The sequence below is a fragment of the Heterodontus francisci genome, chromosome 35 (genome assembly GCF_036365525.1).
Source record: "Heterodontus francisci isolate sHetFra1 chromosome 35, sHetFra1.hap1, whole genome shotgun sequence".
Taxonomy (NCBI): Eukaryota; Metazoa; Chordata; class Chondrichthyes; order Heterodontiformes; family Heterodontidae; genus Heterodontus; species Heterodontus francisci.
Genome location: NC_090405.1, coordinates 38,196,437 through 38,217,019, shown reverse-complemented (window position 1 = coordinate 38,217,019; position 20,583 = coordinate 38,196,437). Strand labels below are relative to the sequence as shown.

The window sequence follows — 20,583 nt, the reverse complement described above, 5'->3', positions numbered from 1 at the left end:
GATGAGAATTTTTAAATCGAGCTTAACTGGGAGCCAATGTTGGTCATCGAGCACAGGGCTGATAGTTGAACGGCATATGAGTTAGGACATGGGAAGCAGATTTATGGATGACCTCAAGTTTACAAAGGCCTGAATTTGGGAAGCCAGCCCAGAGTGCGCTGGGATAGTCGAGTTTAGAGGTAACAAAGGCATGTATAAAGAATTCTAGTGCACACGAGCTTATAGGGCATCTTTGCCATGCCCATGTAACCTGAGTTTCCCTGTCCCATTCACGTGCATTTTGGCTGGTGCTCCGGAGCTGAGATCATTACTTCTGTTTCCCTCTCTTTTACCCCACTTGGGCCCTTCTCTCCTGTCCTCTCACTTTCCTGTTCCTCCCTTAAGGTGCTCTTTAAAACTTATCTTTGTTTCCAAGCTTTTAATCACTTGCACTAGTTGCTTCTTCTTTGGCTTCCAGTTCAATTTTGTCTGATTATGTTCCTGGGAAGCATCTTGGAGCGTTTTACTGAATTAAAGGCACCATATAAATGCAAGTTGTTGTTACCAATCCCTTCTGTTTGAGCGTGACTGAACGGTGGGGACTGTTCAGTGCTTACCAGCCACATGAAAACATATGTCTCAAATATGAGAGCGTTTGCATTTTGGAAGAGTCTGCCCTGCATGACATGTTTGAGAAAGTATGAAAGAGAAAAGCTGTGGGGTTTTGTTTGCTCTGTTCTCTTCCTGTAAAAAAAAGCTGCACTCGCTGCCAGAGTTTTATTGCAGTCGGGCTGTTTGCCAGCTGCTTGCATCACAGATATTTGGGAGAGTGGCAACACTCTACCAGTTCCTGGAATTCATAATTATTGGCATTGATCTATAAGGAGTGTACTGTAAATGCAAATTTTTTGATATGATTAGCAAGCCACGTAGCGTGTTTTATTGTCATGTCTTGCCCTTCTGGTGGTGGTTAATATAGGAAATCTGTGGATGTCTCAACAGACTTGCTATCACCTTTTTAGGGAAGTCAGACGTGACAGTTCAATGTTTGACCAATGTTTCCTCTCCTAAGGACGATAGCATATTTGAGGACTGTCGGAGAAGATGTATGGCAAAGGTTTTTTTGTATACCCAATCGATTGGTGCACCAATCACAGGAAGACCTATTTTAACAGCATTTAGTTTTAGTAACCTGCCTTTCAGTAGATCTTTGCAACTGCTTCTTTCTGTCATAACACCTGTAAGATGTTGGCTTCATATGAGTCAATTTTGTTTCACAAGTATGATGTCATTATAACTAATGTGTTCTGTCTGTCCTTTAAGGTTGCCAAACATGGGTGACATGAAGACCCCAGATTTTGATGACCTCCTAGCTGCTTTTGACATTCCTGATCCAGACCTCGATGCCAAAGAGGCTATCCAGTCGAGCAGCGAGGAGTCAGAAAGTCATCTGAAGCAAGCAGGGATGGGTATAGATGAGTTGTCTATGCATCACGCTATACCTGATGTTCCAGTGGTGAGTGTTATTGTTAAGAACACCAGCCGACAAGACTCCTTCGAATCTATCACTGAGAAAGATGGCCATCAACTTGGACAGAATTTGCTTCAAAATGGGTTTCGAAATTCTGATATTACCTCTGATACCCATAGTCTTGGAAATAGCTACAACAAAATGGTCACTGCTTTCATCAATGGAGATAGTTCCAGAAACTACTCAGATAAGTTTGACATACCAAGGTCAGAAACCCTACCAGCATTTAGTCAGTTTAGTCCTATTTCTAGTCCAGAGCCAGAAGAAACAATACAGGACGTTAGTATTGTGGATAACATTAAACGTGATGAGAGACCTTACCTTGGTTCTGTAGGCCTATATATTTCTACAGAGAGTTCTCTGGTGGACAGTACAAGAGAACCACCTGAACAAGCTGTGACAGAGCTGAGCATGTTTGATGAATATTCTAAAAAACGAGAGAAAGCAAACGAGATTAGAAACTGTAAAGTAAAAGACGCCAGCTTGGGGCAGAGGACAAACTCAACAAATGTAACTGAAGAAGCAGAGCAAAGCGACAAGGACTTTGACAAAAGCAGCAGTTTGTTTGACAGCTTGCAGCCCTCAAGTGACCTGCGTAATAATAGCATAGAAGAGCTAAAGAGCAGTAGCGTTTCAGAGATGAGCTTGTGCTCTTCTGTCCCACCTCGCCAGCGTCTAAAATCAGCTCATTCAAAGCTGTCGTCTTGCTTAGCAGCATTGGTAGCTCTTAATGCCAAAAAAACATCAGAGTTCCCAAAGGAGGAACAAAAAGAAAACTCTAAAGAATCCTTGTTGGCTTTGAAGGACGGGGTCAAGGGCAGCCCCAAAATGACAAAGTCACCAAAGAGTCCGAGAAGTCCAATGGAGGGAGTAAAGAAAATGATGAGCAAACAGCCTGATAGCCCAAGGAGTGTGTCCAGTGACTACAGTGGCAAAGGATCTCCATATGTTGCAACAGGTTCACCACCAGCCATTCCAAAAGTAAGAATCAAAACCATTAAAACTTCTTCTGGTGAAATTACCAGGACTGTAACCAGGATAATGCCCGATTCTGAACAGAGTGAGTCGAGGAGTTCACCTGAACAGTCACTGACTGAAATGGCTTTTACTGAGGAGTTGAGCTTAAGATCTAGCCCTGTGACCAGTGCATCATTGCAGACCCACACTTCAACAGCAGTGGAAAATGGAAAGAAGCAAATGTCAGCCAGAAACATGGCTAATGCAGTCAGTTCTATGTCTAGTGCACCTGTCAAAGGAACTGAAAATGTAGATGGCAACAGCAGCTTGAAAGCTTTGACTGTAACAAATGCACCACCTGAGAATGCTAGCAATGCCATCATGAAGGTTGCTGGCATGATCCAGCAGAAGCAGGTTGCGGTAAAGCAGCCATCTAATGTCTCCAGCACAAGTCTCCTGCCAAAAGCTGTTCACCTTGCAAGCCTTAACTTGGTTCCGCACAGTGTTGCTGCTACAGCTACCGCGAGGTCCAGTACTTTGCGGCAGAGCCAACAAAAGATTGCCACTCAGGTGGTTACAGTGCCACTTGTACAGCAAGTCAAGAACGCGGTGCCACAAAAAAATGAATCTCCTACTTCAACTCAGAATATTGTTGTTGAAGCTTTTAACAAGCTGTTAAACAGTACCAATCCTGTGCCAATCTATGCTCCAAACCTTAAACCACCTGTAAACAGCAATGTATCCATGCCAGCTCGTGGCTATCGCTGTTTGGAATGTGGAGATGCATTTGCTCTAGAAAAGAGTTTATCACAGCATTATGAGAGGCGAAGTGTTCACATTGAGGTGATGTGCAGCCATTGTTCCAAACTGATGGTCTTCTTCAACAAGTGCAGTTTGCTTTTGCATGCACGGGAACACAAGGGCAAAGGTACTGTTATGCAGTGCTCTCAGGTACAGATGAAGCCCATCCCTTCGGACCAAATGTTTGCAACCACCCCAGTGACTTCTGCTGTGTCGGCAGATCCACCTGCCCAGGCTGCAACTTCTGCCCAAAATATTGGGAGTTTAACAGTAATTGGCATGGGTAGCCCAGCATTCAGTCACCCTGCTATGCCGCTGCGCTGTGATCCACTTAGATTAATACGTCATGGGTTAAAATGCCTCGAATGCTATCAACAGTTCCAAGACTACACCAGCCTTGCAGGACACTACCAGCTGGTGACAGATGATGTTGAGGCACCAGTAAGTAAATTCAAACTATATCGAAATTGTCTTGTTTCATTCAAGGGGAAAGTGATGCATGGAACCTCAAGTATAAGAATATTTACACTGTACTGGCACTTCCAAGAGTGTATTTTTATTTTTTGTGCTCATCACCGTGAGGTAGATTAATGCTGGGGTATAAAACACTTCCATTTAATATCCAATGTCAGCATCAAGCATATATACCACAGCTAGTTGCAGGTTAAAATTCTTCCTAATCTCTAACATCTGAAAAAAACCCCACTAACTACATCAGTATGACTCTTTTTTCCATTTCTCATTCCAGCTATCCTGTGACCCCTGAGTGAGATTACCAATTAGTGCTTAGTTAGGTGCACTTTTGTGCTGAGAGCCCGTTTCCAATTGAAACAGGATTGTTACTCCCAAATTCATTTCACAGAAAATCCTTATAGTTTATGGACAGAGGACATTTTCACCCCACCAGTATAAACTGGATTTTAATCTGTTTCCCAAATGTGAAATGCCAGTGTCTAAATCCATTATGCCACCCAATACCGAGAGTAATGTATAGGTGTCATCTGCTTCTGGAATGGTGAGGCTCAGATTTCAGAAAGCACCTGCTTAAGTTAGCACCGACTTTCTGTTTCTCTCTATCTTGTGCCATGTGTAATCTATGGTCAAATGGACTGGCAGACATTACTGCAATGTCTTTACAGTTACTACTGAGCTACAAGAAGGTGCACAGCCATCGTATGAGGTGAAAGAAGAGAAATCTTGCCCTCAAATGTGCATTTCCTCCAAATAGCTTGGCTGAGATCAGTTGCTCACAATTAATAGAGTCAAACTTAAACCAGTGTCATTAACATCCATTCTTGCTTTACAAAAGAAAAATCCTTTCTTAGACCTCAAACACAATAGGAAGAAAGCCTAGATTAATTCGGTTCTGAGGAAGCTAAGCACATGCACATAAAAATGTCCTCATGGTGTAAATAGGTGGTTTCCTACTCCCACACTGTATAAAGCCCAGGATTTAGGTCATTCTTCATCTAAAAGGTTGCATTCTCAGCTACCCCTGTCAAATTCTCACTCTTGTGTAGAGACATTTTCCACATGCCATCATCCAAGAATTTTAGGGTTAGAGGACCAGTCGAACCAATTGCAGTTCCTTTGAAACTGGAGCATTCAGACATGTCCTGAGGCTTTTCCAATATGGAAGTACGAAACCAGATGTAGCATTGTTTATCTATGGCAACACAACATCTTTGTCTGTGTGTGTGATAAGCAAGTCATAGCTCCAGAACCAAGAATCATAAACTTTACTTCTACATTATATAAAGGATGCATATTATTTCCAGAATATTGTACAAGCTCTATCTTTGCATGTAGCTATAGCTCCCAGCAGCAGCTGTAGGATTCTAGAATTCAATGGGATGGAATTTTAATTTTTAACAATGCTTACATCAAAAAAGACACAAGTTCAATTCTTGGTTGTACTGAGCCCATTGGGAGCTTTGCAATCAGTCTCAAAATATTCAGGTTAGAAAGGGGAAATAAGGAAAGTTGCCTGCTGTCTAATGCCATCCAATGACCCTGCTTGATGTCAGGTAATAGTGCAATAGTGCTTAGCTTTCATTCTCCTTAGCTTACACATGAAGGACAATCCTGAAAGGTGGCAGACAGCTGTCGAAATGTAAGCCAGCATGAGCCATCTGTACTTCAGAGGAGGGGGAAAAATTGACGGTGGGAGTGGACTAGCAAACTGTTGGAAATTTTGCCCTCACAGCTCGGCAACTTGCGGCAGGAATGGCTACCATTTCTCTTCAAGAGTAGAGTTAGGAAGGCACTCCAATATTGAAGGAATCCCCAGACATGAAGGTGGGCCTAGTGATGCCCGTTCATAAATTGGCTGATATATGCAAATTAAATTAAAACGGGGGAACTGCAGCCTGTGGTGCGTTTGCTACCACAGGGCCACATGTTGATCTCAGCTTCCAGCATCTAAATGACACCCCAGGGAACATTTGTGGCTGTGGGTGGGGGGTGATGGTGGGGGAAGGGAGATGAATGTGCAGTCACTCCCAACTACTGGTTGACGCAGACCCCAAGATCAGCAAGGCAAATATCGGAAGAAAATCTCCATATTGTAAGGAGCTCAGAAACTGCCTCTTCCTCCCCTTGTGGAAGGCTGTTGATGTTTATCACTCCTTGGAATAGCTTGCCAGCAGGGACCAAAGTTCCAGCCTCATCTCTGTGGTTAATCCTAGGGTCAGAGGTACAGCCGGGGTCAGGGGGTAACTCCAGGGAGAGTGGAAGCCCACCGACCAGAGATACCCCCTCCCTCCACCACCCTCAACTAGGGAGCTGGACCAGGATGTCATATTTGCCCCCTCATAACATCAGCTGTCCTACAAATGTAACCGGCCTTTTTTTTTAAAGGCAGAAATAGGAAAAATATAAACGTCATGATTTCCCACATCACCTAGTGTGGTTTATAGAGACAGTTATTTATATAAATTGTATTATTAAAAAAAGTGCTATTCTGACCCAGACAATGTGAGAAATAGGTTTCTTCCACCCCCAGCCAGGTCTGAGCTGTTCAGGCACCAACTCTAAACCCAGTAAGTATAAATGTTGGCCTCTAAAGAGCTTCTGTGATTGTTGCAGCTTGCAGATTAGGTTATCAAGAACATTTGGTGTTAGCAGTATTAAATAATTGATTTAAGTACTTACTGTAACTGTTGTGTGTTGGTGTTTTTTAAACTGCAGCTTAACTGCAGCAACTCCACCAATGTTAGTGCATTTCCCTCAGGTTTTTTGGCTAATTTGATGAAGCTAGCTTCCTTGGCACCTCCTTCCACCCAGTTCCATCAGATTTTTTCCCCTGAATTACAACAGTAACTACACTTCAAAAGTACTTAAATAAAAGCAAAATACTGCAGATGCTGGAAAACTGAAATAAAAACAAATGCTAGAAATACTCAGGTCTGGCAGCATCTGTGGAGAGAGAAGCAGAGTTCACATTCAGGTCAGTGTTCTGATGAAGGGTCACTGACCTGAAATGTTAACTCTGCTTCTCTCTCCACAGATGCTGCCAGACCTGCTGAGTATTTCCAGCATTTCTTGTTTTTACTTCAAAAGTACTTCATTGGCTGTGAAAGCCGCTATATAAATGCAAGTCTCTTTTTAGAGTCAGGAACTGTTCCCAGGCAGATCTGTCGGATGACCCTTTTCATCCAGTTCCTGCAGGTAACTTCACCATTTTAGAGTGTGATGGGTGTCCATTGTTTAATGTATATACATGGTTAAGGAGCTGTTGGTCAAAAAGTAACAGTTTTCTCTCAACTCTCAGATGAAAAATATTGTTCCCATGTGTAATAACACTATGCCTGTGACATCTGGATGTATTCTTAGAAGATTAAGGGGGATTTGATCAAAGTTTTTAAGATATTAAGGGAAATAGATTGCGTATAAAGTGAAACTATTTCTTCTGGTTGGGGAGACTTGGACGACGGGCATAGTGTCATGGCATGAGGCATATTAATTTCGCCACATGGACATTAAATTTCAAACTGTTGTTGAAGTGAAGAAAGGACTTTAAAAAAAAAAAATTGCCAGATCTTGGCTGGAAAGAAATTTGCATATTAACAGACAGTGCTTGGAAAGGACAAAGGACCATTCCCTGACGCATTCGCCCCACAATGGACTTTTGATCACCAGACGTTAAAGGGGGAGCTCGCATTCCAGGTTGACTGCTAAGATGGCTGAATACACTAATGGACATGGTCATACCAGCTAGTCACATGACTAACCTGGGCATCTTGAGTTTTTTGAATTTGTACAAACAGTTTGGGCAGAAGGCAGAATGCTCCTGTACTGAGAAGATCTCCTGGCTGGCTCGCCACAGCCTTTCCTGTCTGTCTGCTCCCATCTCTTTCTCACTAGCCTTTGAAGACACATGAACCCCAAGAGAGAAAAGTCTCCTACAGCGAATAAGGTTTAAGAAGAATACTGGGACCCAACGAAAAACAAGATCTACCTACAATCAAGGACTCTACAGTGAGCTTGAAGAACAGTAACAAAAACTCTTCAGATATTGCCTCAAACTTTTCCACTTTATTTTTCTTCTCTTTTCTGTCTCTATTTGCATGTGTGTTTCGCATATGCATGCTAGTGTGGGCGTGTCATGTATCCAGTGGCGTTAACCAAATTACAGTAAATTTCAATCTTTCTGCTTTAAACCTAAGAAAGCTTGTTTGTGCTGGTTTCTTTGCCTTATAATTGGAAAGTGGTGAACAAGGATTCACCAAAGGAGAGCTAAAAACAGTGTGTTTAAAATTAAACCCTGTTACAGTAAGACCAGGTGAAGGCTGAAAGGGAACCCTTTCTCACCTGGTCGTAACAGTAGTCTAAAAGTTAGAGCCCGACATTTCAGGAGTGAAATTAGGAAATGCTTCTATGTAGAGTGGTAGAAGGTAATTAATGTAAATCAGTTGTTAATTTTAAATTTGTAATAAATAGATTTTGTTAATAATGGTATTAAGGGATATGGGATAAAGGTGGGTATATGGGAGTTAGATTGCAGATCAACCATGATTTCATTGCATGGCAAGTCAGGCTCAAGGGGCTAAATGGCCTCCTCCTGTTTCTATGTTGTTTTCTACCAAAACCTTTCAGGAATTATGACCTCCCACACAATTATCACTGCTCTGCCCCAATCAGAAATACCCAGCAATTAATACAGACTAAAGAAAATGCTTGTATTTATATAGCACTTTTCACATCCTCAGGGCTTCACAGCCAATGAAGAACTTCTGAAGTGTAGTCACTGTCGTTATTTAATAAACGTGGCAGCCAGTTTGTGCACAGCAAGGTCCCAGAAACATTAATGAAACAAAAGACCCATGTATCAGTTTTGGCAGTGTTGATTGAAGGATAAATGTTGACACCAGGTGTAGGATCTTGCATATCCTCCTGAAAGCAGATGGGCCCTCAGTTTAACTTGTCTGACAACTGGTACCTCCAACAGTGCTGTACTCACTCAGTACTGTACTGATCTGACAGATTATAAGTGAATCAATCAGATTAAAAGCTTATGACTTTTAAAATATGCATGGGCACGTGTGTATGTTTATATGTATGTGTATATTTTGTGTACACTGTTAGCCTTGGGAGTGGAGCATTTATCCACTTTTTGGGTACACCACTTCAAGGACAGTTGTAGAAGAAATGGACTCAAGATATATCACCCTCTATATTTCCCCAATGTCCTATCGCTGCCTCAAAGCAACAGCCATTACTGCAGTGTTGCTACCAGTTGCAGCCAGATTATAAACAATTCTATCTAATTCCCTGGATGCAATACCAATTCAGAGATGCAATCTGTAAGAGACCTACCTGAAATGCATTTGGACAAAGAAGGCATTTTGAACCACTCCGTACATGTTTGATTGTTACTGAGATAAAGGAACAGGCCCCTGCCCCACTTGGTCACCTGTCTTCCTTGAATTCTAGTCCTTTATTTTCCCTTCATTCCCATCATCCTGTACAGGTCCTGCGGCATGTTACTCATACTCTGGAGTAACTTGGGTCTTCTCTAATTTGCTTTTATTCAAATAGTTCTTTCCCACTGAGTCACTTAGTATATTGGGGTGTCAGCTGCTTTCCACTGTACCTCAAGGGAAGATGCTGTAAACATTTAAAGTTGCACTTAAAACAGATACCTGATTTCTTTCAGACACTTGTGTTATCTTAGATTGCTTTACTGCAATGTAGGATTAATTGAAATAGCAACTCGTTTTACCATTTCCATTTTCAAATATTTGATTTGACGTTTTTATTTTGTATTTTAACAGCTCTAAATTAATTATATTTTCTTTAGTGCGGGCACAGGTGAAGCTGCTCAGCTCCAAAATAAATTCTGAGAAAAAATACCTCCAGTTCCATTTTAGTTCCAAATGACCACATTGTTAAGTTTGTGTATCAGATTAGCTTATTGGAACTATGAACTGGGCAAATGGCTCTGACGTAGAGCATTGAGTAGCAAGGGGGAAACGGTAACCTGTGGTTACAGCTCTTGAAAACTGTAAACTAAAAGACCGTTAGCATCTCCATATCTAAATGAAATCAGAGACAGCTGTTGCATTCCAGCTTAGATTATTTTGGGAAATATTATTGAATAAAAACTCATTCATGTTAATTTGATAACCAGTAAGGAGAGACTGTTTTCATTCATTTTGTTGAGTGCTTTGTCCTTTGTGACTCTTGAGATTTTTGGGTTTGTCCCTAAAATGTTCTATTTGTCATTTTTGTGTTAACAAGACTGCAGAACTTACCTTTAGAATATTACCTCTTTGGTTCCTATTGTATTACGTGGACCAAGTTTTAAAATTCACTCTGTAATGCAAAGATCTTATATTAGAATTTGCTTACTAATGCTCATTCTTTGCTTGCTCTGCCACATCTGTACAAACATGTCTCCTACAAGGATGAAAATAAATACAGAAATGTCTTGTATGCAGGACAATAAGTCCTTCAAGCACCTAGGAGGAGGTATTAGATAGGCTGTCTCAACTTAAAGTTGATAAAGCACCAGGACCGGATGAGATGCATCCAAGGTTAATGAGGGAAGTGAGTGGAAATTGCGGAGGCACTGGCCATAATTTACCAGTCTTCCTTGGACTCGAGTGGTGCCAGAGGACTGGAGAATTACAAATGTTACACCCTTGTAAAAGATAAGCAACTACAGGCCAGTCATTTTAACTTTGGTGAATAATTCACAATAATTCGGGACAAAATTAACAGTCCATGGACAAATGCGGGTTAATTAAGGAAAGCCAACATGGATTTGTTAAGGGAAAATCGTGTTGAACTAACTTGCTTGAGTTTTTTGAAGGGGTAATCGAGAGGATTGATGCAGGCAGGGCTGTTGATGTGGTGTACATGGATTTCCCAAAGGTATTTGACACAGTGCCACACAACAGACTTGTGAGCAAAGTTATAGCTCATGGAATAAGAGAGATAGTAGCAACATGGATACGAAATTGGCTGAGTGACAGGAAATAGAGAGTAGTGGTTAATGGATGTTTTTTGGGCTGGAAGGTTTGTAGTGAAGTTCCCCAGGGGTCAGTGTAGGGACCCTTACTCTTCCTGATATATGTTAATGAATTAGACCTTGGTGTACAAGGCACAGTTTCAAAACTTGAGGATGATACGAAGCTTGGAAGCATTGTGAACTGTGAGGAGGATAGTATAGAACTTCAAAAGGACATAGACAAGCCGGCGGAATGGGCAGACAAGCAGCAGATGAAGTTCTATGAGGAGAAATGTGAAATGATTTATTTTGGTAGGAAGAACATGAAGAGACAATATAAAATAAAGGGTACACTCAAAAGTGGGTGTAGGAACAAAAGGACCTGGGTGTATATCTGCATAAGTCATTGAAGATGGCAGGACAGGTTGAGAGCTGTCAGTATAAGTGTACAGTATCCTAGGCTTTATGAATAGGAAAGGCACAGTTCAACATAGCGGCACCTCATCAGACCCCTTTCCTATCCTGAGTGGCGTGAAACTGAGCTGTGTTCTCGCACCCACACTCTTTGGAATTTTTTTTTCCCTGCTGCTCTCACATGCGTTCAAGTCTTCAGAAGAAGGAATATTCCTCCACACAAGATTAGGGGGCAGGTTGTTCCCGTCTAAGAGCGAAGTCCAAAGTACGGAAAGTCCTCATCAGGGAACTCCTCTTTGCTGACGATGCTGCTTTAACATCTCACACTGAAGAGTGTCTGCAGAGTCTCATCGACAGGTTTGCAGCTGCCTGCAACGAATTTGGCCTAACCATCAGCCTCAAGAAAACTAACATCATGGGACAGGACGTCAGAAATGCTCCATCCATCAATATTGGCGACCACGCTCTGGACGTGGTTCAAGAGTTCACCTACCTAGGCTCAACTATCACCAGTAACCTGTCTGTAGATGCAGAAATCAACAAGCACATGGGAAAGGCGAGGCCTGGACAATTTATGTCAGCCAAGAGCGACGTCTCAATTCATTCCATCTTCGCTGCCTCCGGAGAATACTTGGCATCAGGTGGCAGGACCGTATCTCCAACACAGAAGTCCTCGAGGCGGCCAACATACCCAGCTTATACACACTACTGAGTCAGCGGCGCTTGAGATGGCTTGGCCATGTGAGCCGCATGGAAGATGGCAGGATCCCCAAAGACACATTGTACAGCGAGCTCGCCACTGGTACCAGACCCACTGGCCGTCCATGTCTCCGCTTTAAAGACGTCTGCAAACGCGACATGAAATCCTGTGACATTGATCACAAGTTGTGGGAGTCAGTTGCCAGCGTTCGCCAGAGCTGGCGGGCAGCCATAAAGGCGGGGCTAAAGTGTGGCAAGTCGAAGAGACTTGGCAGTTGGCAGGAAAAAAGACAGAAGCGCAAAGGGAGAGCCAACTGTGTAACAGCCCCGACAAACAAATTTTTCTGCAGCACCTGTGGAAGAGCCTGTCACTCTAGAATTGGCCTTTATAGCCGCTTCAGGCGTTGCTCCACACACCACTGAACACCTACAGGCGCTTACCGATTGTCTCTCGAGATAAGGAGGCCAAAGAAGAAGAAGAATGAATAGGAACAAAAGTACAAGAGCAAGGAGGTTATGTTGAACTTTTATAAGATGTAGTTTGGCCTCAGCTAGAGTATTGCATCCAGTTCTGGACGTCGCATTTAAGGAAAGATGTGAAGGCATTGGAGAGAGTGCAGAAAAGATTCACGAGAATGGTTCAAGGGATGAGGAGCTTAATTTACAAAGATAGGTTGGAGAAGATGGGACTGTTTTCCTTGGAGAAGCGAAGGCTGAGAGGAGATTTGATAGAGATATTCAAAATCATGAGAGGTCTGGACATAGACAGGGAGAAATTGCTCCCACTCGTGAAAGGATCAACAGTGAGAGGGCACAGATTTAAGGTAATTAGCAAAAGAAGTAATGACACAAGGAAAAAAAAATTTCTCACGGGGAGTGGTTAGGATCTGGAATGCACTGCCAGAGAGTACAGTATAGAGGCAGGTTCAATCGAGGCATTCAAAAGGGAATTAGATAGTTACCTGAAAAGGAAGAATGTAGAGGGTTGTGGGGAGAAGGCGGGGGAATGGCACTAAATGAATTGCTCACTCGGAGAGCCGGTGCAGATATGATGAGCCGAATGGACTCCTTTGTGCTTTAACAATTCTGTGACTCTGTGACTTGGTAGGGCCTGAAGAGAGCACGCTAGAATATTTTAATCATGTATATTTAAATCTTATGACCCATAAGAAACTTTGTTTCTGAGAGCTGAGAGTGTGCATGTCCATTGGTCGATCAATTTCTAACTCGCAGATGCTTCCTGATCATGTACATTGGATACAGATCATTGAGTTACAGTTCAGTTTCCCTCCCCAATAATGCAGTTTGTTTGGGACTGAATAAGGCGATCTGTAAAAGTGCTATGTATTTGTGGAATTACATTTCTTCTCTTTCTTTCTAAGACTTGTCGGGTCTGCCAGATGATGCTGCCCAATAAATGCAGTTCTGCTGCTCATCTCCGCATTCATGCACACAAGTCCCCTTACTGCTGTCCGGAGTGTGGTGCGGTGTGTCGTTCAGCTTATTTCCAAACTCACGTCAAGGAGAACTGCCTACATTATGCACGGACAGTAGTGTATAGGTCAGTATAAAAAGGTTATTCTTGCCCTGAGTAATAGTTGTCTGAAAATAACTGGTTTTAATTCCCATTCCAAAACAATTAATACTTTTAGACATCTAGAAATAAAGGAAAGAACAGTTTGCTATTATACACCATTAATCTCTTCCTGCAATAAGGTTAGAATTCAATAGTAATCCTCCAAGATATCTCCTAATAAGGAAAATGACTTTGCCAGTCCCAACCAATTTCTAATACACTCCAGTGTGCACATCATTGCTAGTGTAACCGAATATGCGGCGGTGGGGACATAGTAAGACAGTAGAATTGTAATTTGGATGGTTTGGGTTTCGGGGACCTCGACTCTCAAAGAAAACAAAGCATTGACAGATCAATGTCAGACAGCATCGTTCACCATGTTATTTCCACACTCTGCAATGGTTGTTATACTTGAGAAGTGCAGAGTTGGAAGTAAGATACCCTTCTCTTCTCTGCTGGGAAGGAGAATTGGTAAGCAAGTTGTACTGAGCAGCAAATCACACTGTACAACTCCTGTACATTCTCTAATAGTTGGTGATAAACTCAGAGAGGCCTGGAAGTAGGTTGTCTTTTCACGCTATTAACTTTCTTCTTGTCAGAGTGTAGCAAGTGAGCCTCTCACTAGGGTTGAGGTCTTTCAATATGTTGTGCCTGGTTGCTCAAAGATTGGAACCAGGAAACTAATACCTGAACGTATCAGTCTGCAGCACTGAAGTGACCTTGCAGCCTGGCTCATTATGGGACATCGAGGGGTAGATGTGCCAATGAAAACTGAACTCCAGGTAATCCTACAGCCCCAATATATAGGAGGGTCTAGGCTGCATATGCATTAATCTGTACAGCTTTGGCAGGTAAAGCTACAGTAGATCCCCTGCATACTGTTGGAAGGTCCTAAGCTTTGACTGTACCAATGCACATCTAAGTTCTCTAGCCTTAGACAAGTGCGGTACCTCCCTCTTGGAAAAGTAGTGAGCTCTCCATATCATGAAAACAGAAGCTTTACCTTCTTCTTTGTTTCTCAATAGCTCAGTTTGGGGGACTCGTAACCATGGTGATGGATATCTGCATGTGTCAGTACCAAAAAAATTCACTTTGACTTGAGAGGAAAATTAATTGTTTGTGAGACAAAAAGGTCTTGATGGAATCCTTACATAACTTCTAGATCTCAGCAAAGTGGAGTGGGGGTGGGGGGCGATGCTGATTAATCTGTGGACTCTGGAGACTGCATTGGGGATGTAACTTCAATGTTAACTGTATTAAATAGCAGATTTGCTAATCTGACTTTGTGTTGGGCAGGTTCAGAGTGAAACCGTTTGTGTTTTAGGATCATCAGGCTCTGGACATCATTTGTTTTCCTAAAATAACCAGTGGAGTGGAACATTGTTTAATGTTATTTCTTGGATGTGGATTCCAGAGACTGAAACAGTTGGATACAGGAATTCTGTTCAGCAGTGCAGTTGGAATCCTCATGTGCATGATTATGCATTTCCAGCTGCTTCCTCACAGGAAGGAAGGGTAAACTGGAAGGCATGTTGCAGCCAGCTGCTATTGTGTCTCTGAGTGGCCTATTATAGAAGACCTTTGATGGAAGAAGCCTGACAGCTTGCAGTGGAGACATGCTGGCATATTCTCTGTACTTTGCAAAAATAAGGTGCCTGTTCTATATAAAAATGAGAGCTTTGGGCATGAAACTGCTCTCTTTAGATTTTCCTTCGTTTCTTCTGGTTTCTATGTATCTTTTATTTAAAGATAATTACATGTTTGTGAAATATTGCTTATATCTGCCCACTAAATGGATAATACAAAGAGCAAACACAGTTAATCTTATTTGTTCAAACTGAAATGCAGGTTCTTAATCATGGAATAGTCAAACTATTTGTGCAATTCCATGCCATGCCTCTTATATTTTACTCTTTCCCCTTCACGCAGGTGTATGCACTGTGGTATCATCTTTAATGATCCGAACACGCTCAAGAGTCATATCCAAGGCACCCACTGTGAATTTTTCCATAAGTGCACAATTTGTCCAATGGCCTTCAAGTCAGCCCAAAGCGCCAGCTCTCATTACAGCTCCCAACATCCATTAGTTAAACACCGGCAACCTGAGTAAGTTCAACATCCTCACATCAACATATCTGGATTAATAATGGACACAGCTAAATAAACCAGTGAAAGCTTGAGCAGACTATTTAACAGTACTTGACAGGAATGGGACGAAGCATTTGAAACACGATTGAATTGTAATGACCTGATTTATTAGGGTGAAACAGGGTATCTCACCCACCACTGTCAAACACCCAGTTTATGCAGCTGAGAAAGTTGCTTGGGCATTGAGGGAGTTGCATTATAAATGCCCTGCAATGATCTGTGTTGTGATTGAAGTAATGAATATTGATCCCACTGCATCTGATGATTCAGTTGAGATCAACAGATCGCATTCTAGACAAAATTTGCTGTCTCCTCTAGCTCTGACACTTGATGGGATGGTTTGTGGTGCTTGAGCCAGCTGAGCATTCTCAGTCAGATAGCTTACAAAATCTGTAGTGTGAATGCAATGTATCAGTGCAAAGATGAAACTGCCAAACCTGTGGCGTGTAAAGCAAATGCCAATGTCCGAACTGACTCAAGTGAAGCAGAGTGACTGCCTCCTTCAAGGATTCTTGATACTCTCCTGGTTTGGTTTCATGATGCATTTGAATTAATATCCGTGTCAATTCAAAACTCTAGTGCATATGCACCCATAGATGTGGTTTGCTCAGCTCGCCCGATCCATTCCTATGGTGATTTTCCCACAAGCCTAATTGCATAATCAATTTGAACTTATGTTTCTAGATACTTTTGTCAATCGTTCTCCCTTGGGCACCAGAGCTGCTTGTATTATTACTGCTGGTGCTACAGGATTGGACAAAGTCAGCATGGGTTTACGAAAGGGAAATCATGCTTAACAAATCTACTGGAGTTTTTTTGAGGATGTAACTAGTAGAATAGATAAGGGAGAACCAGTGGATGTGGTGTATTTGGATTTTCAGAAGGCTTTTGATAAGGTCCCACATAAGAGGTTAGTGTGCAAAATTAAAGCACATGGGATTGGGGGTAATATACTGGCATGGATTGAGAATTGGTTGACAGACAGGAAAGAGAGAGCAGGAATAAACGGCTCTTTGTCCAGGTGGCAGGCAGTGACCAGTGGGGTACCGCAGAGATCAGTGCTTGGGCCCCAGCTATTCATAATATCCATTAATGTCTTGGGTGAGGGAGCTAAATGTAACATTTCCAAGTTTGCAGATGACACAAAGCTGGGGGGAATGTGAGCTATGAGGAGGATGCAAAGAGGCTCCAATGTGACTTGGACAAGTTGGGTGAGTGGGCAAAAGAATGGCAGATGCAGTATAACATGAATAAAATGTGAGGTTATCCACTTTGGTTGTAAAAAGGCAGTTTATTATCTGAATGGTGATGGATTGGGAAAGGGGGAGGTGCAGCGAGACCTGGGTGTCCTTGTACACCAGTCGCTGAAAGCAAGCATTCAAGTGCAGCAAGCAGTTAGGAAGGCGAATGGTGTGCTGGCCTTCATTGCAAGAGGATTTGAATGCAGGAGCAAGGATGTCTTACTGCAGTTATACAGAACCTTTTTGAGACCACATCTGGAGTATTGTGTGCAGTTTTGGTCTCCTTATCTGAGGAAGGATGGTCTTGCCCTGGAGGGAGTGCAAAGATGATTTACTAGGCTGATTCATGGGATGGCAGGATTGAAGTATGAGGAGAGATTGGGTCGACTAGGCCTATATTCACTAGAGTTTAGAAGAATGAGAGGGGATCTCATAGAAACCTATAAAATTCTAACAGGACTAGATAGGCTAAATGCAGGGAGGGTGCTCCTGATGGCTGGGGAGTTCAGAACCAGGGGTGACAGTCTCAGGATACAGGGTATGCCATTTAGAACCGAGATGAGAAATTTCTTCACTCAGGGTGGTGCACCTGTGGAATTCTCTACCGCAGAAGGCAGTGGAAGCCAAGTCATTAAATATCTTCAAGAAGGCGATAGATATATTAATGCCAAAGGGATAGGGGGAGAAAGCAGGAACGGGGTACTGAATTAAACGATCAGCCATAATCTTTTTTGAATGGCGAAACAGGCCCGAAGGGCCAAATGGCCTGCTCCTGCTCCTCTTTTCCATGTTGCTCCTATATTAGGGGGTGGGTGGGTGTGTTTTGGGGGAGGGGGATGGGGGGGGAGCGGGGATAGGTGGTAGACGTTGTCCGGAGGTTTGGGGGGGTGGGGGGTGGGTGGGTGGAGTCTGGTCTTCTATTTCTTTTTGAATGGCTAAAACCTTACAGAAGCTGGAGTTCAAATGTTTCTGGGCATCAATTAATTCACTAAAAGTATTCATCTCACTATAACAAGCATATTTAATTAGCAAGGCTGCAGTGAATCTCAGAATAAATTAGATAGCAAGAAACAAGAATACAAATATTCAGTTACAGTTCTGAGATACAAATGTTTGGTTATTTTTAATATATATTGCAATAAAAAGATGAAAGGGAAAGATTGAAAGCAGAGTGATTATGTGGGGGAAAAAGTCTCATTTGAGTCTGTAGTGAACACTTAGAAGCAGAATTAAATTGATCATGTGATTAGGTTTGTACAAAACTACAATTAGAGAAAATACACAGTGCTGAAAAGAATTTTGTACTCCTGCTAGCACAGTGGGGATGCTTTACACCTCTTTGCGCACCCCCCCCCCTCCCTTCAGCCGCACACAGGTAAGACTAACATTAATTATGTTATTACGGTATTTAGATTTGTAAATCAAACTAAACTATTCCAAGCTGATAGTCTTTGTGCGCAACAAACAAAAGTGTGAAATGGTAGATTAAAATTTGTTTAATTTCCACAGGGCATTTTATTTTTTTCCATTAATTGAGCTTTGTTGCATAACTGGTATTTCTAGCTTCTTGCGTATATCAGATGTCCAAGATTTGCTGTGAACTATTTAGTTGGAACCAAACATCAGAGTCATGTAAATAGCTTGGGATATTTTGTTTCCAACCATTGACTAGATTTAATCCTGACGAAAACATAGTATCTTTTTTTCTACATGGAAAGTAAACTACTTGGCTGGAATTTGCTGAAAAAGTGATAGCGTGCAATGATCCACACAGTTATTAATGTGCAAATTGGCCACAACTTGTGACTAGGAAGAAATGGACTGTGTATTGTGAATTGCCACATGTTGCTGGTTGATTTGTGCTGCTCTGTCATTTGCTTTGCGGAAATGCCATCCCACTCGTAACCTTCCCATGAGTTGCATGGAAATTGCTGCATTTGCCCATTAAACTTAGCGCAAATTGTTAGGTCTCGCAATTAATAATGTAAGTACCCTTTTAGCAACATGATCATTGCCAATTGACTGCCAATCAACCTGTATGGCCCAGAGAGTAAACCGTTATAAGTGTGGAGTCTCATTCCTTCATGAAGTGAATTAATTGTTGTAGAAAGTTTTAAAATGTCACATTTAAAATGTTAATTTTGGTTCTTCCCTTTCTGTGTCTCTTAATCCAGTCTTTCTCTCTTTTAATTCTCTTTCTGTACCTGATTTGACATTGAATTCACCCCAGTCCGGCTAATTCAGTATCCCTTGTGTTACTGGTAATTTATAATAAATTAGTATGCGTTTTTATTTAATTTTACACCCAATAAAATATTTGGCTTTCTTTCTCAATTTCATGAGTGCAGAACTCAAGGTTTTTTTATTTGTTCATGCAGTGTAGGCATCACTGGCAAGGCCAGCATTTATTTCCCATCCCTAATTGCCCTTGAGAAAGCAGTGATACACTTTTTGAACCACTGCAGTCTCTGTGGTGAAGGTACCCTTCCAGTGCTGTTAAGTAGAGCGCTCCAGGATTTTCACCCAGCAGCAGCGGATTTCTAAATCAGGATGGTCTCTAACTTGGAGGGGAGTGGTCCTGGTGGAATCCAAACTGAACATCAGTGAGCAGGTTATTGGTGACCCAAGTGCTACATGATAGCACTGTTGATAACACTTTCCATCACATTGATGATTGAGAGTAGACTGATGGGATGGTAGTTGGCCTGACTGGATTTGTCTTGTGGACAGGATATACCTAGGTAATTTTCTACTTTGTTGAGTAGTGCCAGTGTTGTAGCTGCAGTAGAACAACTTGGCTAGAGGCATAGCTAGTTCTGGAGCACAAGTGCTCATCACTGCAGCTAGAATTGTGTTGGGGTCCATTGACTTTGCTGTATCCAGTGCGCTCAGCCATTTACAAACATACGAATTAGGAGCAGGAGTAGGCCACTTGGCCCTTTGAGCCTGCTCCACCATTCAATAAGTTCATGGCTGAACTGATTACTCCACATTTCCACCTACCTCATAATCTTCCACCCCCTTGCTTATCAAGAATCTATCTAACCCTACCTTAAAAATATTCAAACAGTCTACTTCCACCGCCTTTTGAGGAAGAGAATTCCAAAGTCTGACGACCCTCTGAGAAAAAATTTGTCCTCATCTCTGTCTTAAATGGCTGACCTATTATTTTTAAACTGTGACCATTAAAAGGGATATAGATAGGTTATGGGAGTGGGTACAGACCTGGGAAATGGAGTATAATGTGGGAAAGTGTGAAATTGTCCACTTTGGCAGGAAGAATAAAAAAGCATATCTAAATGGTGAGAGATTTCAGAGCTGTGAGATGCAGAGGGGTTGGGGTGTCCTAGTGCATAAATCGCAAAAGGTTAGGATTTTGGTACAGCACCTAATTAGGAAAGCTAATAGAGTGTTATCGTTTATCAAGAGGGGAATGGAATACAAAAGTAGAGAGGTTATGCTTCAGTTATAAAGGGCATTGGTGAGACCACATCTGGAGTACTGTGTACAGTATTGGTCTCCTTATCTAAGGAAGGATGTAAATGCATTGAAACAGTACATAGACTAATACCTGGAATGGTGGGCTGTCTTACGAGGAAAGATTGGACAGGCTAGGCTTGTATCCGCTAGAATTTAGAAGAGTAAGAGGCGACTTGATTGAAACATATAAGATCCTGAGGAGTCTTGACAGGGTGGGTGCAGAAAGAATGTTTCCTTTTGTGGGAGAATCTAGAACTAGGGGTCACTATTTAAAAATAGGGGATCGCCCATTTAAGACAGTGAT

The 20,583-nt window shown here is 42.1% G+C and overlaps 1 protein-coding gene across 10 annotated transcripts in view; it reads left to right on the top strand.

Annotated features, from left to right (window-relative positions):
- Window positions 1-20,583, top strand: part of znf592 (zinc finger protein 592) — a 158,423-nt gene that overhangs the window by 94,429 nt on the left and 43,411 nt on the right. For all 10 annotated transcript variants that reach the window (XM_068015382.1, XM_068015391.1, XM_068015381.1 and 7 more), the window contains 3 exons: window positions 1,303-3,709; window positions 13,217-13,395; window positions 15,340-15,516. In XM_068015382.1, coding sequence (XP_067871483.1) covers window positions 1,313-3,709; window positions 13,217-13,395; window positions 15,340-15,516 — 2,753 coding nt within the window. In that variant the 5' untranslated portion in view covers window positions 1,303-1,312. The remainder of the gene's footprint in view (window positions 1-1,302; window positions 3,710-13,216; window positions 13,396-15,339; window positions 15,517-20,583) is intronic.